The 18,820-nt window shown below is 49.8% G+C and overlaps 1 protein-coding gene across 1 annotated transcript; it reads right to left on the bottom strand.

Moving 5' to 3' along the window:
• Positions 1–1,687: 1,687 nt before the first annotated feature.
• On the bottom strand, positions 1,688–13,403 carry Tmem222 (transmembrane protein 222). Its single transcript, XM_042688441.1, has 6 exons — positions 13,183–13,403; positions 7,855–7,939; positions 6,095–6,126; positions 4,481–4,577; positions 4,271–4,401; positions 1,688–2,428 (listed from the first exon to the last, which is right to left on the bottom strand). The coding sequence occupies exons 1-6, from the start codon at positions 13,377–13,379 to the stop codon at positions 2,341–2,343; spliced, it is 630 nt and encodes a 209-aa protein (XP_042544375.1). The 5' UTR covers positions 13,380–13,403; the 3' UTR covers positions 1,688–2,340.
• Between the last annotated feature and the right edge of the window lie 5,417 nt (positions 13,404–18,820).

Below are 18,820 nucleotides of genomic sequence, written 5' to 3'. Positions count from 1 at the left end.
ATAGGAGTCTCACGGTCTCTCCTGCCTGGGCTGGCTTTGAACCGCGATCCTCAGATCTCAGCCTCCTGAGTAGCTAGGATTACAGGCGTGAGCCACCAGCGCCCAGCTCTTTTCATCTCTTGTACCCTTAGAGTCTGGCTAATTCCCTTTCTGTCTCTCATGCTCCTGCCCAGCTACAGGTTCACAGCCATGCTCACTCCAGGCTGGCCTCTGCCCTCCAGGCTCCTGGTGGAGGCAGGGTCCCCAAAGGCAGCAGATCTGAGTTCTACATCATCTGGCCTTGCTCAAGCCTCCACCAGCCGCGTGTTCTCTGTAGTACAGGGACGGCAGCTGTCTTACTGGACAGCTGGAAGGCTTTACACCTTCAGCATCTACTCTACCTTCTTTTCTTTTGGTTGGTCATAGGGCTTGAACTCTGGGTCTGGGTGCTGTCCCTCAGCTCTTCAGCTCAAGGCGAGTGCTCTACCGCTTGAGCCACAGTGCTACTTCCGGTTTTCTGGTGGTTTATTAGAGATCAGTCTCATAGACTTTCCTGCCAGGGCTGGCTTTTTGTTGTTGGTCATGGGGCTTGAACTCTGGGCCTGGGTGCTGTCCCTCAGCTCTTCAGCTCAAGGCTAGCACTCTACCACTTGAGCCACTTCAGGATTTTTCTGTTTATGTGATGCTGACGAATCGAACCCTGGGCTCTTCATGCATGCAAGGCAAGCACTCTACCACTGAGCCACCTTCCCAGCCCTCCCCCACTCCCCCGCCCCGGGCTGGCTTTGAACCTTAATCCTCAGATCTCAGCCTCCTGAGTAGCTAGGATTACAGGGGTGAGCCACCAGCACCTAGCCACTACCTTCTTGTTAGTCAAGCACAATGTCTTTTGAAGGAACTGCCCCAATTTGTGTCCTTGGGCCCCAGCAAGGCCACCTTCTAGGGTGATTGGGGATAGGGGATTAGGGCCAGGCTGCTGGGTTTGAACTACTGCTCCTCTTCCTACTCTATGCCCAGTGTTCATTTCTTCAGCTGAAGAATGGGGTCATGGTATCTACCTTCTAGGGCTGTTGTGAGGAAAAGTCCTTTATTATAAAGCCTGGCACACAGTAAGCATTCAGTGACTTTTTGGGCTTTTCCATGTGGTACTGGTGATGGACCCCAAGGCCTCACATGTGCTAATAAGCGAGTACTCTGCCATGAACTACAGAAGAAGCCTTTCAGCAGGGTCACAGGAAAGCAGCCCGATTCAACAGGTCTACAGGTGGGCGAGCACCCCTAGATGTGTTAGCAGTGAGGAGCCTGCAGGGTTTTGGTAACGGCAGGAGAGTGGTCCCTGACTGACACAGGAAGGTGGCAACAGACAGGCAGGATCAAGGGCTGACAGCGCCTGGTGAGGCAGGCCCAGGGATTTGGCCTGCTAGGCTCCAAGCTCAACTCCGCTGCAAGTTCTTGCAGGAATCATGGGACAGCTCTTGACACTTCCCTGCCTCCGGCGCATGGACTGGAGCCGTGGAGCGGTGGGACACCGGCAGGGGAATGGGACAGCACACATCTGAGCGATACTGGCAACCCCTATGCTGCTGGCACTGGGCAGACTCAGCCACGGTGCTGGTAACCACATCTCTTCCTGGGGGCAGACCCACCAAGGCCACCACCAAGACAAGACTGGGGGATACAGGGGCGACGAAACAATGACAGGCAGCACTCAGAGACTCAAAACTCTTTATTTCCTGCCAGGAAGCCCCTTATAGAGGAGCCTGCGGAGCAGGGGGAGAGGGCAGCACAGGGCCCTTTCTGACAGCAGCTCCCTCCCCTCTCCGATGGCACTGGCTGCTGACAGGCCACCCACACACCGCCATGTTCAGCACAAAACCCCACCTGGGCTGGGCCTACGTGTTGGAAGCCCTAGGAGTAGGGGATGGGTGCTGCCAGGCTAGCGGACACCAGAAGATGGAGTGCAAGTACCCTAGGGTAGCTCAGGCAGACAACCAAAGGAGGCCTTGGGAACCCTCCGGGGAGCTAGGTGCAGACCTTGGGGTCCCACCCCACCGCCCTGGGGACACAGCTACCACCGAAGTGCAGTCCGCCGGGGTCCCCACCCTCCTTGTCTGCACCCGGCCCTGGGTGTGGCAGTGGCAGGAGCTGTGAGGGAAGTAAGGCCCTCCTGGAGGAAGAGGAGGGGCCACAGGGCAGGGGCCTGAGCCCTGGGGAAGAGCAGGGGACTTCTGAGCAGCCTGTGAGACACACGAAACACCCATCCTAGCTTTCTATCCAGCCCAGCCCAGCCCCCCTGTAGCAACCCTGTCATGGGAGTGAGGGGAAGGGGTCTGTGAGCAGAGGGGCGTGGTCTGGCAGCCATCACCGCAGGTTGAAGACCAGGCTGACGGTGAGGATGATACCCAGGAGGAGGACGAAGGGCAACCAGGTCTTCACGAAGGCCCCGACACTGACATGAGAAGCACAGTAGCGGGGCCAGGTGAGCCCCATGAAACCCCTGGAACCATGCCCTCACCCCAGCAGTGGTCCGCCAAGGGCAAGGCCCCACCTGATGTGGCCAGAAGGACTGGTAGGTTTCTGTGTGTTACCCTCTTTGGGGCTCACTGGCTGGGCCCACAATCACCCTTTCCTGAGGAGAGGTCTCTAGCACGTCAGTGTACATGTGGAAGCCAGAAGCACCCCATGCCACAGGGAGGCATGGGGTGCACAGGTATTCCTGGAGCTCACTGGAGCCGAAGTGCTGAGAGTCAAGGGCCTGGCCTGGCTTCGACCCTGGCTCTGCCTCAGTGTGATGACAGCTATGCTCTTCCCAGGGGACCTCTAAAAGCCTTCCTGGGAGGAAAGAAGACCCAAGAAGCTTGGACAGGGGTAAGTCAGATTAGTCCAGGACTGAGCTCCCAAGCCCGGGCTCTGCTATGGCCATGCTGGGGGACCACAGGCAAATTACTGAGCCTCTGAGTTCTCTACCCCTTGAGCAACGCCCCCTGTCCTTTGGATTTTTGTTTGTTTTTCAGACAGGGTCTAACACTTTTGCTAAGGATGGCTTGGGACCTTGATCCTCACACCTCCACCTCCCTAGGAGCTGGGATTACAGGTATGAGCCACACCCAGCTTACTTTTTTCGTCATGTTTTTGTGTACGTCCTCGTCCTGGGGCCTGAACCCAGGGCCTGAGCACTGACCCTGAGCTTCTTTTGCTCAAAGCTAGCACTCTACTATTTGAGCCACAACTCTACTTCCGGCTTTTAGTAGTTCAGTGGCAATAAGAATCTTATGGATTTTCCTGCCTGGGTTGACTTTGAACTGTGATCCTCAGATCTCCGCCTCCTGAGTAGCTAGGATTATGGGTGTGAGCCACTGGCACCCAGCCCAATTCTCTCCATCTTCGTATCTCAGCCTTTTTATTTTTTTATTTTTTGGTCAGTCATGGGGCCTGAACTCTAGACCTGGGCGCTGTCCCTCAGCTCTTCAGCTCTTGACTAGTGCTCTACCACTTGAGCCACAGTGCTACATCTGGCTTTTTCTGCTTATGTGGTGCTGAGGAATGGAACCCAGGACCTCATGCATGTAAGACAAGCACTCTACCACTGAGCCACCTTCCCAGCCTAGGGTCTAACTTTTTGCCTGAGATCCTCTTTTTTTTTTGTCAGTCATGGGCTTGAACTCTGGGTTTGGGTGCTGTCCCTCAGCTCTTCAGCTCATGGCAAGCACTCTACCACTTGAGCCACAATGCCCACTACAAGCTTTTTCTGTTTTTATGTGGTGTTGAGGACTCGAACCCAGGGCCTCATGCATGTAAGACAAGCACTCTACTAGTTGAGCCACCTTCCCAACCCTCCAAGATGCTCTTGATCCCTACTTCCTGGGCAGGAGGGACTACAGACATGTGCTGCCATGATGGGCTGTAAGTTCTCCCTTTCCTATCACCTGGGACTGTCTTAGAATTCACAGGTCAGGAGGCTGTGGCTTCACAGTCCCATCTAACCCTGTAGGGGAAGTGACCATCCTGCCATCTACTCACACTGCCTCAGCACAGGGCTCTGGAGACCCACAGCTTCAGACTCATACTGCCATTTTACCAGGGACAGCTGCAGCCGGGAGGCTATGGAGGTTATGTAGTGCCTGATGGGGGCACTCTGACCATTTGCTCTCCACCAGGAAATGAGCTTGCCATTTTAGAACTTTCATGGCTCCCACGAGCAGGCGTCCTCATTGACTGAAGGGCTGCAGCAATGGCCTTGCGGGGACCCCTGGAGGAGCAACTAGAGGGGTGCGGCAGGGGGTGAGCTCACCTGACGTATTTCCCATAGAGCAGGCAGAAGAAGCAGAGCGTCACCATGTTCCAGTTGGTGCTGTTGTTGTAGCGCATCAGGTTCAGGGCCAGTGCCACGTGTGAGTGGCAGTTGTCACAGCAGAGATTGTGCTGGAAGTGCGGGAAGGCTGGGTGAGGACGGGCAGGGGCCTGGGCCTGGGCTTGGTGCCTGCTGTCCCCGCTCACCTACCATGCGGTGCTTGTACTCCTCAGAGGCGTCATGCACGGCTGTGTCCCAGGCATTGGGGCCGCTGGCATAGACCTGGGCAGGGTCCAGCTTCCAGTACCTGAGGGGAGATGGGGTGCGGGCACTGCTCAGCTCCCCGCAGCCCCCTGGCTCTATGGAAGTTCTGTGACCTGCTGTGTGCCTGGCCCTGAGCTGGGCGCTGAGGCTGTGGGGGTGTCAAGTCAGGGTGTGTCTCCTAGCAGACAACTGTAACACAGGGTGAGACACCGAGTGCTACCTGGAAGCTAATTCAGCCCCAGGGCTGATGATCTGAATGGTGGGGACTCCTTTCAGACACTGAAATGCTACCCCTAAGGTAGCAGTGTTAGATGCAGCCTTTGAGAAGTGCTTAAGAGTCACGGGGTAGAACCGCAAGTTCTTACAAAGAGAGGCCTGAGACCCCTCGACCTTTTTACAATGTGAGGATACAGTCGGCCCCACACCTCACCGTGCACTGCATCCACTGGCACCTCCATCTGGCCTTCCTAGCCTCTAGAGCCGTGAGAAATTTCTGATATGTATGTACCACCCACTCGATGGGATTTTGTTATAGAAATCTGAATAAAGACAGAGGGTAGAGCCAGGCACATACCTATAATCCTGACTACTTAGGAGGCTGAGATCTGAGGATTGAGGTTTGAAATCAGTGAGATTCTTATTTCTAATTAATTAGCTAAATGCCAGAAGTGAAGCTGTGAATCAACTGGTAGAGCACCAGCCTAAAGCAAAAAAGCTAAGGGTTAGTGCCCAGGCCCTCAGTTCAAGCTCTAGTACTGGCATGTGTGTACAGGTGCGTGCATGCATATGCACACACACACACACACACAAGGTATGAGGAGGCTTTTTGGAGGTAGCCCTTGAGTCTAGGCTGAAAGAAAAGGGAGTTAGCAGGACAAAAAAAAGGAGGTAGGCACTGAAGAATGTGGGAGGCAAAAGATTGCTCTGGGCCTCAAAACTTAAGTGGTTGAGGATCAGCTACTTATGAGGGAAGGCTTCTGGAGAAATGGAGTGAAGGAATACTTGGGGGTAAGGCAGGAGATGTAGCAGCACGCTAGTCACATGAGAGCTACGCCAGGTAGGGGTGAATGTCACATGACTCTACCCATCAGCAACATTCTCCCCAAGCTTCCCCATGTGGCTTGCTGCGGTCAGTGGAAGAGAAGCCCATGAAGGTCAAGCTGGACAGGCAATGGAGTGCCCCAGGGGTCACAGGCCAGGAGTGCTGGGATGTCAGAGCGCCCTCTGGCTGCTGTGCAGGGAATGGCTTGGTGGAGGAGCCTGGAGACAATGAGAAACCACCAAGCCTGAACTGGGGCCACTTAGGTACCTGGAAAAGGATAGTCTTAAAACTTTCTTCAAGAAATACAAAACAAACAGACCCAACATGTTGCCTTTGAAAATCAGTCTAGGAGCAAATATCCAGCCCAGAAACCTGATGTACGTGGCTGCCTAGTAGTGTCTGTCTCTTTCCCATACTTGTCCTCTGGGTGCTAGCTCCTGCCATGCCCAAGAGCCTGGCCTGTTGCTCTGGGCAGGAACCTGGCTCTAGGGCCAGTCACACGGGTGTTCAGGACTTACTTGGCAGGCTTTCCAAAGGCCATGTTGTCTTCCTGTTGAGAGACAAGAGCAGAGGTCAGTGGGAACTGACATGCCGGCCGCATGACAAAGCTGGGTCAGGGGCTGAAGGACAATGATTCGGAAGGGGGTATGTCAGGGATAGGAAGTTGGGCATGAGCCAGCTCAGGGCTAGCATGTTATCTTCAGTGCCAATAATAGCTTTTGGAGGAAAGCAGTGCAGCACCCGAGGAATCCCCTGGCCCTTGCTAGGCATCATTTCTCTTAAGTTCTCAGTCAGTCTCTGATTGCTGATCACAGTCACGTTTCCTTTGTGGTGTGACCTCCCAGTCCTACAGAGACAGCTCACATGGAACTTCTACCTGGCAGCCTGACACGCAGTGTAGGATGGGGCTGCTGGATCTATAGAGCCTTCCCATGAGGAAGACCTAAACTCATCACAAAAGACATGGGTTATGGGACTTACGCAGAGACAAAGACTAGGTTCAGAACCCAGGAGACCCTAAAGATTAAAGAGCTGGTTGAAGAGGAATTATAAACGTGTATGATAGTAGCTGGGCATAATAGCACATGCCTGTAATCCCAGTATTCAAGAGGCTAAGGTAAGAGGATCACAAATGGGAGACCATTCTGGGCTATGTAAGACCTAGCCTCAAAAACACAACAAACCAACTGACCACAAATAGACAAGCTTAAAAAAAAAGCTGTATTTATAACCATGAAATTTATACAAATTCAACTTTTTAAAATACAAATTCAACATTTTTTCACTAATGAAAGAGTGTTATAATATTGTTTAACATCAAGGAGGAGACACATTAATCTCTACGTGAATTTATTTTTTGTTGCTGTTGGGTTTTTTTGTTGTTGTTGGTTGTGGGGCTTGAACTCTGGGCCTGGGCGCTGTCCCTGAGTGCTTCAGCTCAAGGTGAGTGCTCTACCACTTGAATCACAGTGCCACTTCTGGTTTTCTGGTGGTTAATTGGAGATGGCTTTGAACCATGATCCTCAGTCTCAGCCTCTTGAGTAGCTAGGATTGCAGGAGTGAGCCACTGGCACCTAGCTAGGTGAATGTTTATAATTACTTTGCCCTGAGTAACAAAATGAAACTAGGTTGGACTAGAATATTTATGATTACATACAAAAGTCTAATTAAAAATGTGAAAATGTAAAAAAAATACAAAAGAGGTCTTACCCTATTAGGATGGTTATTTGTACCTGGAATGGTCATTAGAACTACTAATACAAACAGGCTGTTTCCAACACATCCCTTCATTCCAGCCTGGCAAGTGGAAGCAGGCAGATGCCTGCGCTCATCTGGAGAAAGCCCACTGGGTAGACCAGTCTTGGGCCATCCTCAGGGAACAGACCTGAGAACACAGCTGTTTATTTGGGAAGCACCACCCCAGGGACCAACCATGTCAGCCTCCCCTGTCCCCCACACCTTGGCTCCCACCTTCTGAAGGTCCAGAGATGTGGTTCCTGGATGGTCTGACTCCACTCTTGCCTCTAACCCCTACCCATGTCTTGGTACCCCAGGGATGGGGGCAAAGAGCTGGGCCAGTAACTTAAGAATCCTCTGGCCACACTGCCCTCCCGGCCTGTCCTGGAGGCAAGAGAAGGAAAGGGGTCAAACACTGGTGAGGGGCAGAGGGCTAGAGCCAGGGTTGTGCATTATTTGCATCTTTGTGGGTCTGGGGAGATGGGCCAGCTTTCCATGTAAGTCTTGGAACCCTCCAGGTCATGGCAAGAATGAGACTCACCGAGACAAAATAGGGGCCAGCAAAGTCCCGAATGACTCCAGTGGATGTGCAGATGCCCATGTGGCCGATGATGGGGAAAAACCACCTGTGAGGAAAGAGGGCAGGGGGGGACAGTGCTTAGCGGTCTCCAGTCAGTTAGAAAGATGTGGCGACACTCTGTTGTGGGAGCCTGTGACAATAGCGTCCTGTGATGAGAGTCCATTACAGTGCTCCAGGGTGGGAAAGCATGAGGACCATTGAGAACAGCACCCAAAAGATACCGCGACACCTCACCAGGAGACCCCAAGCAAAGGGGCCAGCCGAACTCTTACTCTCTGCTGAGGAACAAAAACAGCTCCTACCAATTTTGTTGTTGTTGGTGGTGGTGGTGGTCGTGGGGCTTGATCTCTGGGCTTAGGCGCTGTTTCTGCACTTTTTGCTCAAGGTGAGTACTCTACCACTTGAGCCATAGTACCACTTCCACTTTTCTGGTGGTTTATTGGAGATAAGAGTCTCAGGGACTTTCTTGCCTGGACTGGATTTGAATGGTGACCGGTGATCCTCAGATCTCAGCCTCCTGAGTAGCTAGGATGACAGGCGGGAGCCACCTGAGCCTGGCTCGGTGCACCCCCCCCCCCCCCACTCCCCACCCCCGTTGTGGGGCTTGAACTCTGTCTCTCAGCTCTTCAGCTCAAGACGAGCACTCTACCACTTGAGCTACAGCATTTCTGGTGGTTTATTGGAGATAAGTTTCACAGACTTTCCTGCCCGGGCTGGCTTTGAACCTCAATCCTCAGATCTCAGCCTCCTGAGTAGCTAGGATTATAGGCATGAGCCACTGGCCTCTGGGTTTTTTTTAAAAAAACAAAAACAAAACAGCCAGGCAGGGGCTGGGAAGGTGGCTCAGTGGTAGAGTGCTTGCCTTGCATGCATGAGGCCCCAATTCAATTCCTCAGCACCACGTAAGTAGAAAAAGCCAGAAGTGTGGCTCAAGTGGTAGAGTGCTAGCCTTGAGCTGAAGAGCTGAGGGACAGCACCCAGGCCCAGAATTAAGGCCCCACAATAAAACAAACAGCCAGGCAGAGCGGGGTGCTAGTAATCCTGTAATCATGCTACTCAGGAAGCTGAGATCTGAGGATTGCAGTTCAAGCCAGCCAGAGCAGGAAAGTCTGTGAAACTCTTATCTCCAATTAACCACCAGAAAACCAGATGTGTTGCTGTGGCTCAAAGTGCTAGAGCACTAGCCTTGAGCAAAAAGAGCTCAGGGACAGCATCCAAGCCTTGAGTTCAAGCCCTAAAACCAACCAAGAAACAAGAGATCCACACACTCTATGTCTTAGTAGTTCACCCAACAAAAACGAGAGCTCGTGCATACCAAAGCATGCACAAGAAAATACATTGTACTTTATTGCAAATAGTTGCAACCTTTGTCAAAACTCATTGAACTTGGAATGTGTAAGGCACAGAACTGCAAAAAAACACAAACAATAAAACAAACAACAAATCTTTAATGATGTCTACTAAAATATGTGCTTGTTACTGTATATGAATTACCTTAATAAATTTGCTTATAAAAGAAACTGGTTTCTATGTCTTACATTAGGGTCCATCTGAGATTTGTTTGTTTTTTGTACTGGGGTTGGAACTCAGGGCTTGGGAGCTGTCTCTTAGCTTTTTTGCTTAACACAGCTGTTCTACCACCTGATTCACAGCTCCACTTGCAGCTTTATGTTGGTTAACTGGAGATAACAGTCTCATGGACTTTTCCTGCCGGGGCTGGCTTCAAACTTCAATCCTCAGATCTCAGCCTCTCGAGTAGTTAGGATTACAATTGTGAGCCTGTAATGTTAATCTGTATCTCATAAATACATATATAATTACAATGTGCCAAGATTGCTGTTGTTGAATCTGGTTCTAATGTCAAATCTAGGTTGAGTCTCTGTTTTGGCCAAGTTATTCACTCTCATCTCTCAGTAGAAAGTGAGTGGAGTGTGTGTGTGGGGGGGTGTGGAAACAGTGAGGATTAAGTAGGATCTGCTTGCAAAGTGCTTAAGACACTGCTTCATGTTTGGTACTTGTTCAATGCTGTTATCTCAAGGAAGTCAATAAATACTTGCTATGTGAACTGTCAACGAGTTATCTGAAAACCATCTGGTCCCAGGATGGATACTCAGATTTATGAAAAGGTTGCTCCCTTGGCATCTCAGACCCCGATCTCAGGACCTCGCCTGGACCAGACTCCTTTCAACTGGCTGGAAGAAGGTCTGGCTCTCACCAGCATTCCACACACAATTGTGTTGGGCTGCAAACAGAACTCTTGATGGAGGCTGGAGATCACAGCAAAGCCCTGTGCCCAGTGCAGCCCCATGGAAGAACTCTCTTAAGTTGTCAGTCTGTAGGCTCCACAAAGGCAAGCTCCAGACACTTTGTAAACTATACCAGATCCAGTACAAATGAAGTCCTTGATAAAGATTTAGTGAATGAACAAGAGAGTTACTAATCCTAGAGGTCTCTTTGGGGAGTGTAAAAGCCCTTGTTGGCTCCTAAGCCTTTATTTCCTCATCTACATGTAAGAAGATAATGTTTACTTTCATGGATTGATGCAAGGACTGAAAGCCCTCAATGATATAATAAAGTGATATTAATCTATGACATATAATGTTTAGGTTTTTTTCTTCTTTCTTTCCTTTCCTTTCCTTCCCCCCCCCTTTCTTTCTTGTCAGTTATGGGGCTCAAAATCAGGGCCTGGGCACTGTCCCTGAGCCTCTCTGTGCTCAAGGCTAGCACTTTGGTTTTTGGAGCTAGGAATCTCACAGGGACTTTCTTGCCTAGGCTGGCTTTCAATTGTGATTTTCAGATCTCAGCCTCCTGAGTAGGTAGGATGACAGAAGTAAGCCACTGGTGCCCAGCTGTTTATTTTTTTTAGTAGCAACGATATTCCCTATTTTCATGCAGAATCATCACTGAACCCTAGGGGAGCAGGCAGATCTGAGGATTTAGTCTTCTTCCTGGGCCTCCTTTTGAAAGACAGATGACAATTCCTTGTGCCACACCTATTCCTAGCTGTCAGCAACAAGGCCTTGCATTACAAAGGTGAGTTTAAGGCCTCTCTCCCATCAGCTGGAGGGTGAGTCCTCTGAAGGGAGTGTACAGCCTTCAATGGGCATGTGGTGTCTTCCTCATCTAGACCTGAAGAGAACTGGGAGGTGAGCTGCTTCTGGCCCAGGTGACATGGAATTGTGGTGCTTCTACCTCACATTGCTACCAGTTCTCTGCAGTGAACCATATGATAAATGTTTTGAAAATGAGAAGACCAGAGATTTAAAAGTAACATAATAAAATAACTTTTGCAAAACACATCCCCTGAGTATTCCTTCCATTTATTGTCACATTAACATTTTTCTCCATAGCACAAACTACTATCAGAAGTTTTCTTGTGAGTTACTTATTTACTGCCTCCTCCTTTATGAAAGCAAGCACTCCACTGGATAATTTTATTGACTATCTGAGCACATAGGAATCACTATTGACTATTCAAAACAACACTGAATTTATCAATGAACACATATTCTTACAAGTTTTGTGTGTTTTTTTGTTTTTTGTTTTGGTGGGGTCTGAACTCGGGCCTAGGCACGGTCCCTGAGCTCTTTAGCTCAAGGCTAGCGATCTACCACTTGAGCCAGAGCACCACTTCCAGTTTTTCTGGTGGTTTATTGGATATAAGAGTCTCATGGACTTTCTTGCCTGGGCTGGCTTTGAACGGTGATCCTCAGATCTCAGCCTCCTGAGTAGCGATGATTACAGGCATGAGCCACTGGCACCCAGCACAAGTTTTATTTTTAAAGGGCTTTGATTTGGCTTCTCTTAAAGAAATGTACAAGTGGGCTGGGAATGTGGCTTAGTGGTAGAGTGCTTGTCTCACATGCATGAAGCCCTGGGTTCGATTCCTCAGTGCCACATAAACAGAAAAAGCAGAAGTGGCACTGTGCTCAGTGGTAAAGGGCTAGCCTTGAGCAAAAGAAGCTCAGGAACAATGTCTAAACCTCACTGAGTTCAAGCCCCAGGAATAGCAAAAAAAAAGAAAAAAGAAAAGAAAATGTGTAAGTATTTGAAAACAATTCAAGATACTCAACATAATGCAAAAATTAAGATCATTTAGCTGGGTGAGATAGGGCATGCCTGTAATCCTAGCACCCCAGGACTAAAGCAGGATGGAGAATTTGAGGTTGATAGGTACCACATAGTGAATTGTAGGCCAGCAACATATAAAGTCCAACATGATCCCTTCTCTACACAACCACTTTGCTGTATTTAATTCATGTTAAAAGGGGAAAAGAAGAAGTAAAGCTATAAGTGGCAAATTATACAGCCAGAAGACTGTGTTCTGAATGCCTTTGCTTCAGAGAGAGAATTCTAACCAGACTCAGCCATTACAAGAAGCTCAGCTTTACCACAAGAAAAGACAATTTCTACCTTAGAAAGTAGTTGTGGCTCACATCTCACCCTATCAGGAGTCAGGATCAAGGTTCAAAGCCAGCTTAGACCGGTAAATCTAACTCTTCATCCCCAAGTAACCAGCAAAATGATAGAAGCGGAAGTGTGGCTCAAGTGGTAAAGTGGCAGCCTTGAGCGAAACAGCCAAGCAAGAGCAGCTTGAGGTCTTAAGTTCAAGCAAAAGTTCACACACAAAGAAAAGAAAAAGGAAAATCAAACTGAGATTCCAAGCGAAAAAGCTTGGCAAACTGTCCTGAACGTCAACAAGCAGTTCTTGTCACCTGTCAAGGATGAAGTAGAAGGGCAGCAAGCAGCACCGGGGCTTCTCTCCGGTCGAAGACAACGAACCTTCCGACCAGCCCCTGGTTTGGAACTGAGACGGTGTAACATAACGGACTCACAACTCTCAGACCTCTGCGCCCCGTCTAATGCAGACGTCCCAGAAGCTGGTGGGCCGTCAAACTCCCACTCGTGCTTCCAGACTCGGGAGGATGTCGCGTCGGCGAACGGTAAGCATTTGCTCAGTGAGTGAATGGGCCGGTGAATGAATGAAGCGAGGGGCCCCTCTGCAGGACACCTGCGGCGCTCCGGCCGCGCGGTCCCCGGCCATTTCCGCCGATCACTTGGCTCTCTCCAGCCCTAGGCCAGGCACACCGCGGGTCGGGAGGGGGTCCCACCGTCAGCGGGCGCGGGCCCCGGGCGGGTGGCAGGGGTCTGGAGAACGGAGGGGGGCGGGGAAGGGCTTGCTGCCTGTCGGGGCTGGGGTCTGATCCCGGCCCGCCCAAGGACGCCGCCAGCGGCCCGGCTCTCCCCGCGGATCCCCAATCCCCCAAGCAGGCACCGGAGGACACTTACGTGAGCACCGGGATGGGAGTCCACACCACGCAGTAGGGGAAGCGACTCCGTTCCACGTCCATGGTCACGCCGCCGGAGCCGTGGTACTGCTTCATGTCCGTCTCGGCCGCCGTCGGCGCTTCCACTTCCGCCATCCCGGGAGGGGGCGGCGGCGGCGGCGGCAACAGGAGCGTTGAACTCCCTTCCGCTTCCGCCATGCTGCGCGCGCCCCGGGAGGCCCTGTTCCGGCGCCGCTCGTTCCCGTGACGTCACTTCCTGGAGGTGGGTCCCCCGCGGTTGGCCTTCCCCCCGGGAATTGGAGCCGCGTTCCTCCGGGCCCCCCCCCCCGCCCCCACCTCCGGCCCACCCTCCGCGCCCAAGGCTGTGCCGGTCCACTCTGCCCTCAGGCAGCTGGCAGTTGCCTAGAATGAGAACCGCGATGAACTCCAGTGTGCAGGGTTGGGCTTTATTGGGCATTTTAAAGATGCCAAGCATTGCTTCTCATTCTCATAAACATTACACATTTAGGTATTTCCCCCTGTTACCAGTGAGAAACTGAGGCAGGGACGAGGGGAAGGACTCCAGGGACAGCGACTCAAACCCACGTCTTTGTATCTCCTTTGTTCTTTTCATTCTGCGTCTTCTGGCAGACTAAAATCTCGTGCCTGCGAGAGGGCGAGCTAGCCAGTGGAGCAAGGAGATAAGGTATTTATTTGAGCTGAGTCTTAGAAGTTGGCCAGGTGGCATGGGGGAGGGGGTGGATGCAGTGGTGCAAAGAAAGTCAGGCCGGGAGGAGCCCTGTGTGCAGAGGAGTGTGAATATCACCCTAGCTGGAGTAAAACACCAGCCCTTAGATGTGATAGGATTCCTTCTTTGTTCAAATGGGAAAGCTGAGGGTCGGTGGAGATAGCAATTGTCTGAAATCACACCCAGTAAACCAGGAGGCCAGGCTCTGATCTTGGGAGTCTTGGCTTTTAGAGACTGTCCAGATGGATAAAGGGGGCCTGGTGGGGCCAGGTGAAAGGCAGCTGTTCAAAATCAGGCAAAAGGAAAGGATAGACAAATGCACCAGTAAGGTTGGAGCTCACACCTTTTGGGAAGGTCTTTCTTCTGTTGAATTATTCTCCCTCAATGCTGGTCCCCAGAAAGCCTGTGGTTCTGTTTTGGGCATTCATACTTCACTGCATTTTTTTGGAGTATCTGTGCTATAGAACCCCCCAAATCCTGGACTTTGGTAGCTACCACAGTTTCTGGTGCAGAGCCAGATGCAATAGGAGCTATACCTAGACAGATTGAATATTCATTAAATGTTTATTTTATCAAATGATTCAACAAATTGATGTCTTCTAAAGACCTCACAGGTATCACAACTAAAAAGGATTCTGACCCACTCAGAATTCTTTGAGCACATTTGCATTTCTCCCATGACCCTGTGTGGTCTGTGATCCTTGGAGGGCAGTAACCAGCATCCAGCAGAGGGCTTGGAATAGATTAGGTGCTCAGTATACAGTTGTCAGATAAATAAATTACATTATTTCTTGATTAAATCACTGTAGTTATCTAATCTGTCCTGTACCACAGGCTCCAAGGAAGGTCTGTGTCTTAGACATCCCTCCACCATCACTGTCAACCCAGGTGCCCTTTAAACATTTATTGCAAGGATGGATGAAAAAAAAACAACCAAAGTAAGTCTCTCAGGGTCTACTGCAAATTTGATAGTACTAACATAGTACTAAATTTGATCTGACAACCTTCAGTGGCCTCCCATTGCACTTAGTATAAAAGCATAAATATCTTGTGGATCCTACTGTCTCTTTCATATCTAGGGACATGATGCATACTGTACCTCTCTGCCTGAAATGTGTGCCCCACCCACTTCTATCCATCCTTTGAATTTCAGATTAAATGTTTTCTTTCTTTCCTTTCTTTCTTTTTCCTTTCATTCTTTCTTTCTTTTGTAGTGGGGATTGAACTCTGGGCTTGGGCACTAGCCTTGAGCTCTTTAGCTCAAGGCGAGCACTCAACCACTTAAGCCACAGTGCCACTTCCAGTTTTCTGGTGGTTAATTGGAGATAAGTCTCACGGACTTTCCTGACCTGGCTGGCTTTGAACCATGATCCTCAGATCTTAGCCTCCTGAGTAGCTAAGATTACAGATGCCCGGCTAAAAATCATTTTTCTTAAAGAGCTGATTCTTGGTCTTCCAATGTACATTAGAAACGCTCTGCTAATTCCTCTTGGAACACTTGGTTCTTTTTCCTCATAACACATATGTGGCCATGTACTGTCTGCCTTCCCCACTAGATTAGAAACTCCTGGGATGCAGATATTTTGTGTTACTCATCTGCAAGCTCTATGTCTAGTATAGCACATGATATTTAATAGTAGCGCAATTGCATGAGTGGCAAACACTTTCAGGCTTAGCATCACACACTGGGTATAGCCTGAGGACAGGATGCTAGCTTGTCATCTGTTACCTCTGAGCCATTTTTTTTCCTATTGTGGGGCTTGAACTCTGGGCACTGTCTCACAGCTCTTCAGCTCAAGGCGAGCATTCTTCCACTTGAGCCACAGCGCCACTTCCGGTTTTCTGTTGGTTTAATTGGACATAAGAGGCTGATGGGCTTTCCTGCCAGGGCTGGCTTTGAACTACGATCCTCAGATCTCAGCCTCATGTAGCTAGGATTACAGGTGTGAGCCACTGGTGCCTGGCACCTCTGAGCCATTTTAAGGTGTTCTTGGAGGTTCTTACCAGAGCCAACTCTATTCCCTCTGGCCTGCTTCTTCCCCCCTTTGGTCCAGGCAGCTGCAGAAGCAAAAGCACAATGATGGCTAGGTTGCTGGAGGCAGAAGCCAGCTCCAACTCTGACTTCCTTTCTCTCAAGCTGGTCCTCCATAACAACAGGGCCCCTTCTCAGACAACATCACCTTGCTTCTCACCCAGTCTAACAGCCCCCATGTCCTGTGCCCTGCCTCCTCTGCTTTTGCTTCTCTTCTCACCCCTAGACAGATGGGAAATCGCCATCAAAGACTAACACTGCCTTCCAGGCTCAGAGGATCTCAGCAGGGCCCTGGAAGAAGCTCCTCTTACATAGAGAGCTTTGGGACAGGATTGATAGGGTTCAGAGCTACCCATCCCCCAACACATGCTCAGACCAAAAATAGGAATGACCATCTGGATCCACTTATGGGGCTAACTGGGGGAGGGGAAGATGGCAGAGTGGGAACTATCAAGCTGGCAAGCCTTTGAGGGGAAGATGCCGTTTGTTTGAAGGGTGAGCTTGGGGCACTATTTATTTTGGGGGAAGTCGAGGTACCCCCTCAGTTGGCCCCATGTATGAGTCCCTGTGGTTCCTCTCTCAGGCCCTCTCATTCATTCTGGCCTTCAAGGCTCCCCATGGTCTGGTTCCACATTTCCTTTCCAGGTTCACCTCTCACTGCCTCCCCCTGGCTTCTTGGAAGTCAGCAACCCTGTACTTCATACCTCGTGTCTTTGCTCACACTGTTCCTTAATTGGGAATGCCCTTCCCCTCCTTGACTACACCATCTTCAAGGTTTCACACAAATACTCCCTCTTGGCTCCCAGAGCACGAAGACTATGTTTCCACCTACTGAATATTCATGTGTACTTGCATTAGCGTTAGCTGTTTACAAGTCTGTCTCCCTTAAGAGATTGTGGACTCCTTAAGAAAAAGATCGACTGGCTCTACTATTCTCTGTAGTCAGCAGGACACCTGGCAGATCTCAAGTGCCCAGGGAATATCCTGCAAGCTATTTGTTGACCATAAGAGGAGAAGGGCCTCCACTAATCCCCCCTTACTCTGATGATGGGCTGAGCCAGGGGGCTGCCATGCTGCAGGTAGAGAAGCTGCTGAGTATGGCACAGGGTAGGGCACTTGGGAGGGCAGTGTCCTCGATTTTGCAGCCTTTTGGTCCAGCTCTATTATAACTTTTCTTCCCTCCCCTGGAGGATACTGGAGACTGGAGAGCCTCCCCCCCTTCCATAATTGGGAGGGATGCCAAAGTAGCCACTATATTTTGAGAAATCAAGTTGGGCATCAGTGGCTCACACCTGTAGTTCAAGCTACTTAGGTTTGAATCTAAGGATCAAGGTTCAAAGCCAGCCCAGGCAGGAAAGTCTGTGAGACTCTAATCTCTAATTAACCAACAAAAAGCTGAAAGTGGAGATGTGACTCAAGTGATAGAATACCAGCCTTGAGTGGAATAGCTAAAGAACAGTCCCCAGGCTCTGAGTTCAAGCCCTTATTGGGAGTGGGGAGAGGGATGTGTGCACGCACGCACACACTCTCAAAGTAATCATTTGACAATTGCCCCTCTGATTCTGTAGACATTAGATTCTACATCCTCTTCATTCTCTTTTATAGATGGACAGACTTTTCAAAGGTTATAGAAAGTACAGCTAGAACCAGAATTGACTTTAGTATAGGTAGTAAAGCACGAAGTTCAATGTGTAGACTCAGGAGTTGTCAGTCAGTGGGGCCAGAACCTTAGCTGTCACACCTTAGGAAAGTAGCCGAACCAGCAGGAGAATCAGATTCCTCAGCTCTAATATAAAGAACAATTTTCTTGTGGTTTTTGTGAAGCTTGACAGCTTACACCTGAATGATGCTTGGCCAAAATAAGGGCTTCAGTGGCAGACATTGTAGCAGTTAAAACCCCACATCACTGCTTCAGGACCCATAAACACTTCAGAGCACTTCAGTGTGCATACGCTGTGATTTGGAGCCTCCTTACCACACAGCAAGATGAGCAGAGCTGGTGATTCAACATCCATTTTACTGATGAGGAGAAGGTATCCAAAGGGGTTGAGGCACTTACTTAAGGTATAAGCACTTTTCAGAGCTGGGGTTCAGACCTTACCTGTCTCTACTTGGAATCCCTTTTAGGGCCAGTAGTGAATGATGGAGACCAGTCTGAGAAATCCACATAAAGTAGGTATAAACTATGAATTCATTAGGACCAGGACCTCTTTTATTAAAGACATGATTGAGATCAGGAAGGTCTATCATCATGGCTGTCAGAATTCTTTCCCAAGGTCTGACTTCTCTGCCTGACGAAATCTGGCACACAGTGGGACACTTCAATGGTGACAGAAAGTACTAGAGAGAAAACTGGGTGCCATTGGTGGCTCACATCTATAGCCTTACAATTATTCAGGATGCTGAGACCTGGGGGACCACAGTTAAAAGCCAGCCCAAGCAGAAGAGTCTGAAAGACTAAAACTCCACTTAACTAACAAAAAGCCTGCCTGGAGGTGTGCCTCAAGCAGCTGAGTGCCAGCTTTAAAACAAGAAAGCTGAATGAATGTGAGGTCTTGAGTTCAAGCCTTGGTTACTGACCAAAAAAATGCACTGGAGCAAACTCATGTTTCACAGTGAAACCTGATGTGCAGGGACCATGTAGTAGCCTGACTTTGCTATTCCTTAGCATCCAGATAACCTAGAAGCTCTGGGAGGGCACACACTGAATCTGTTGTGTGAATTTTCAGGAAGCCAATGCCTTGCCCAATGCCAGACACAGAGTAAAAGCCGAAAAAGTACCAGGACTTAGTGCGTTAGAAGAAAATGACTTTAGGAGGTAGTGGTTTTAAAGATCAAACTCAGGGCACTGGATAGAGTAAGAAACTGGTTTCAAGAACC

The sequence above is a fragment of the Dipodomys spectabilis genome, unplaced genomic scaffold (assembly GCF_019054845.1).
Source record: "Dipodomys spectabilis isolate Male_0828 unplaced genomic scaffold, ASM1905484v1 ptg000118l, whole genome shotgun sequence".
NCBI lineage: Eukaryota > Metazoa > Chordata > Mammalia > Rodentia > Heteromyidae > Dipodomys > Dipodomys spectabilis.
This window is presented reverse-complemented; position numbering and strand designations above follow the sequence as displayed.

Bases quoted from the DNA above. Each gene is read 5' to 3' on its own strand.
- Tmem222 (XM_042688441.1), bottom strand. From the start codon at position 13,379: ATGGCGGAAGCGGAAGGGAGTTCAACGCTCCTGTTGCCGCCGCCGCCG. The intron at 4,578-6,094 runs GTAAGTCCTGAA...ATCTCCCCTCAG, and splicing joins GCCTTTGGAAAGCCTGCCAA to GTACTGGAAGCTGGACCCTG. The intron at 4,402-4,480 runs GTAGGTGAGCGG...CCGCACTTCCAG, and splicing joins AGGAGTACAAGCACCGCATG to CACAATCTCTGCTGTGACAA.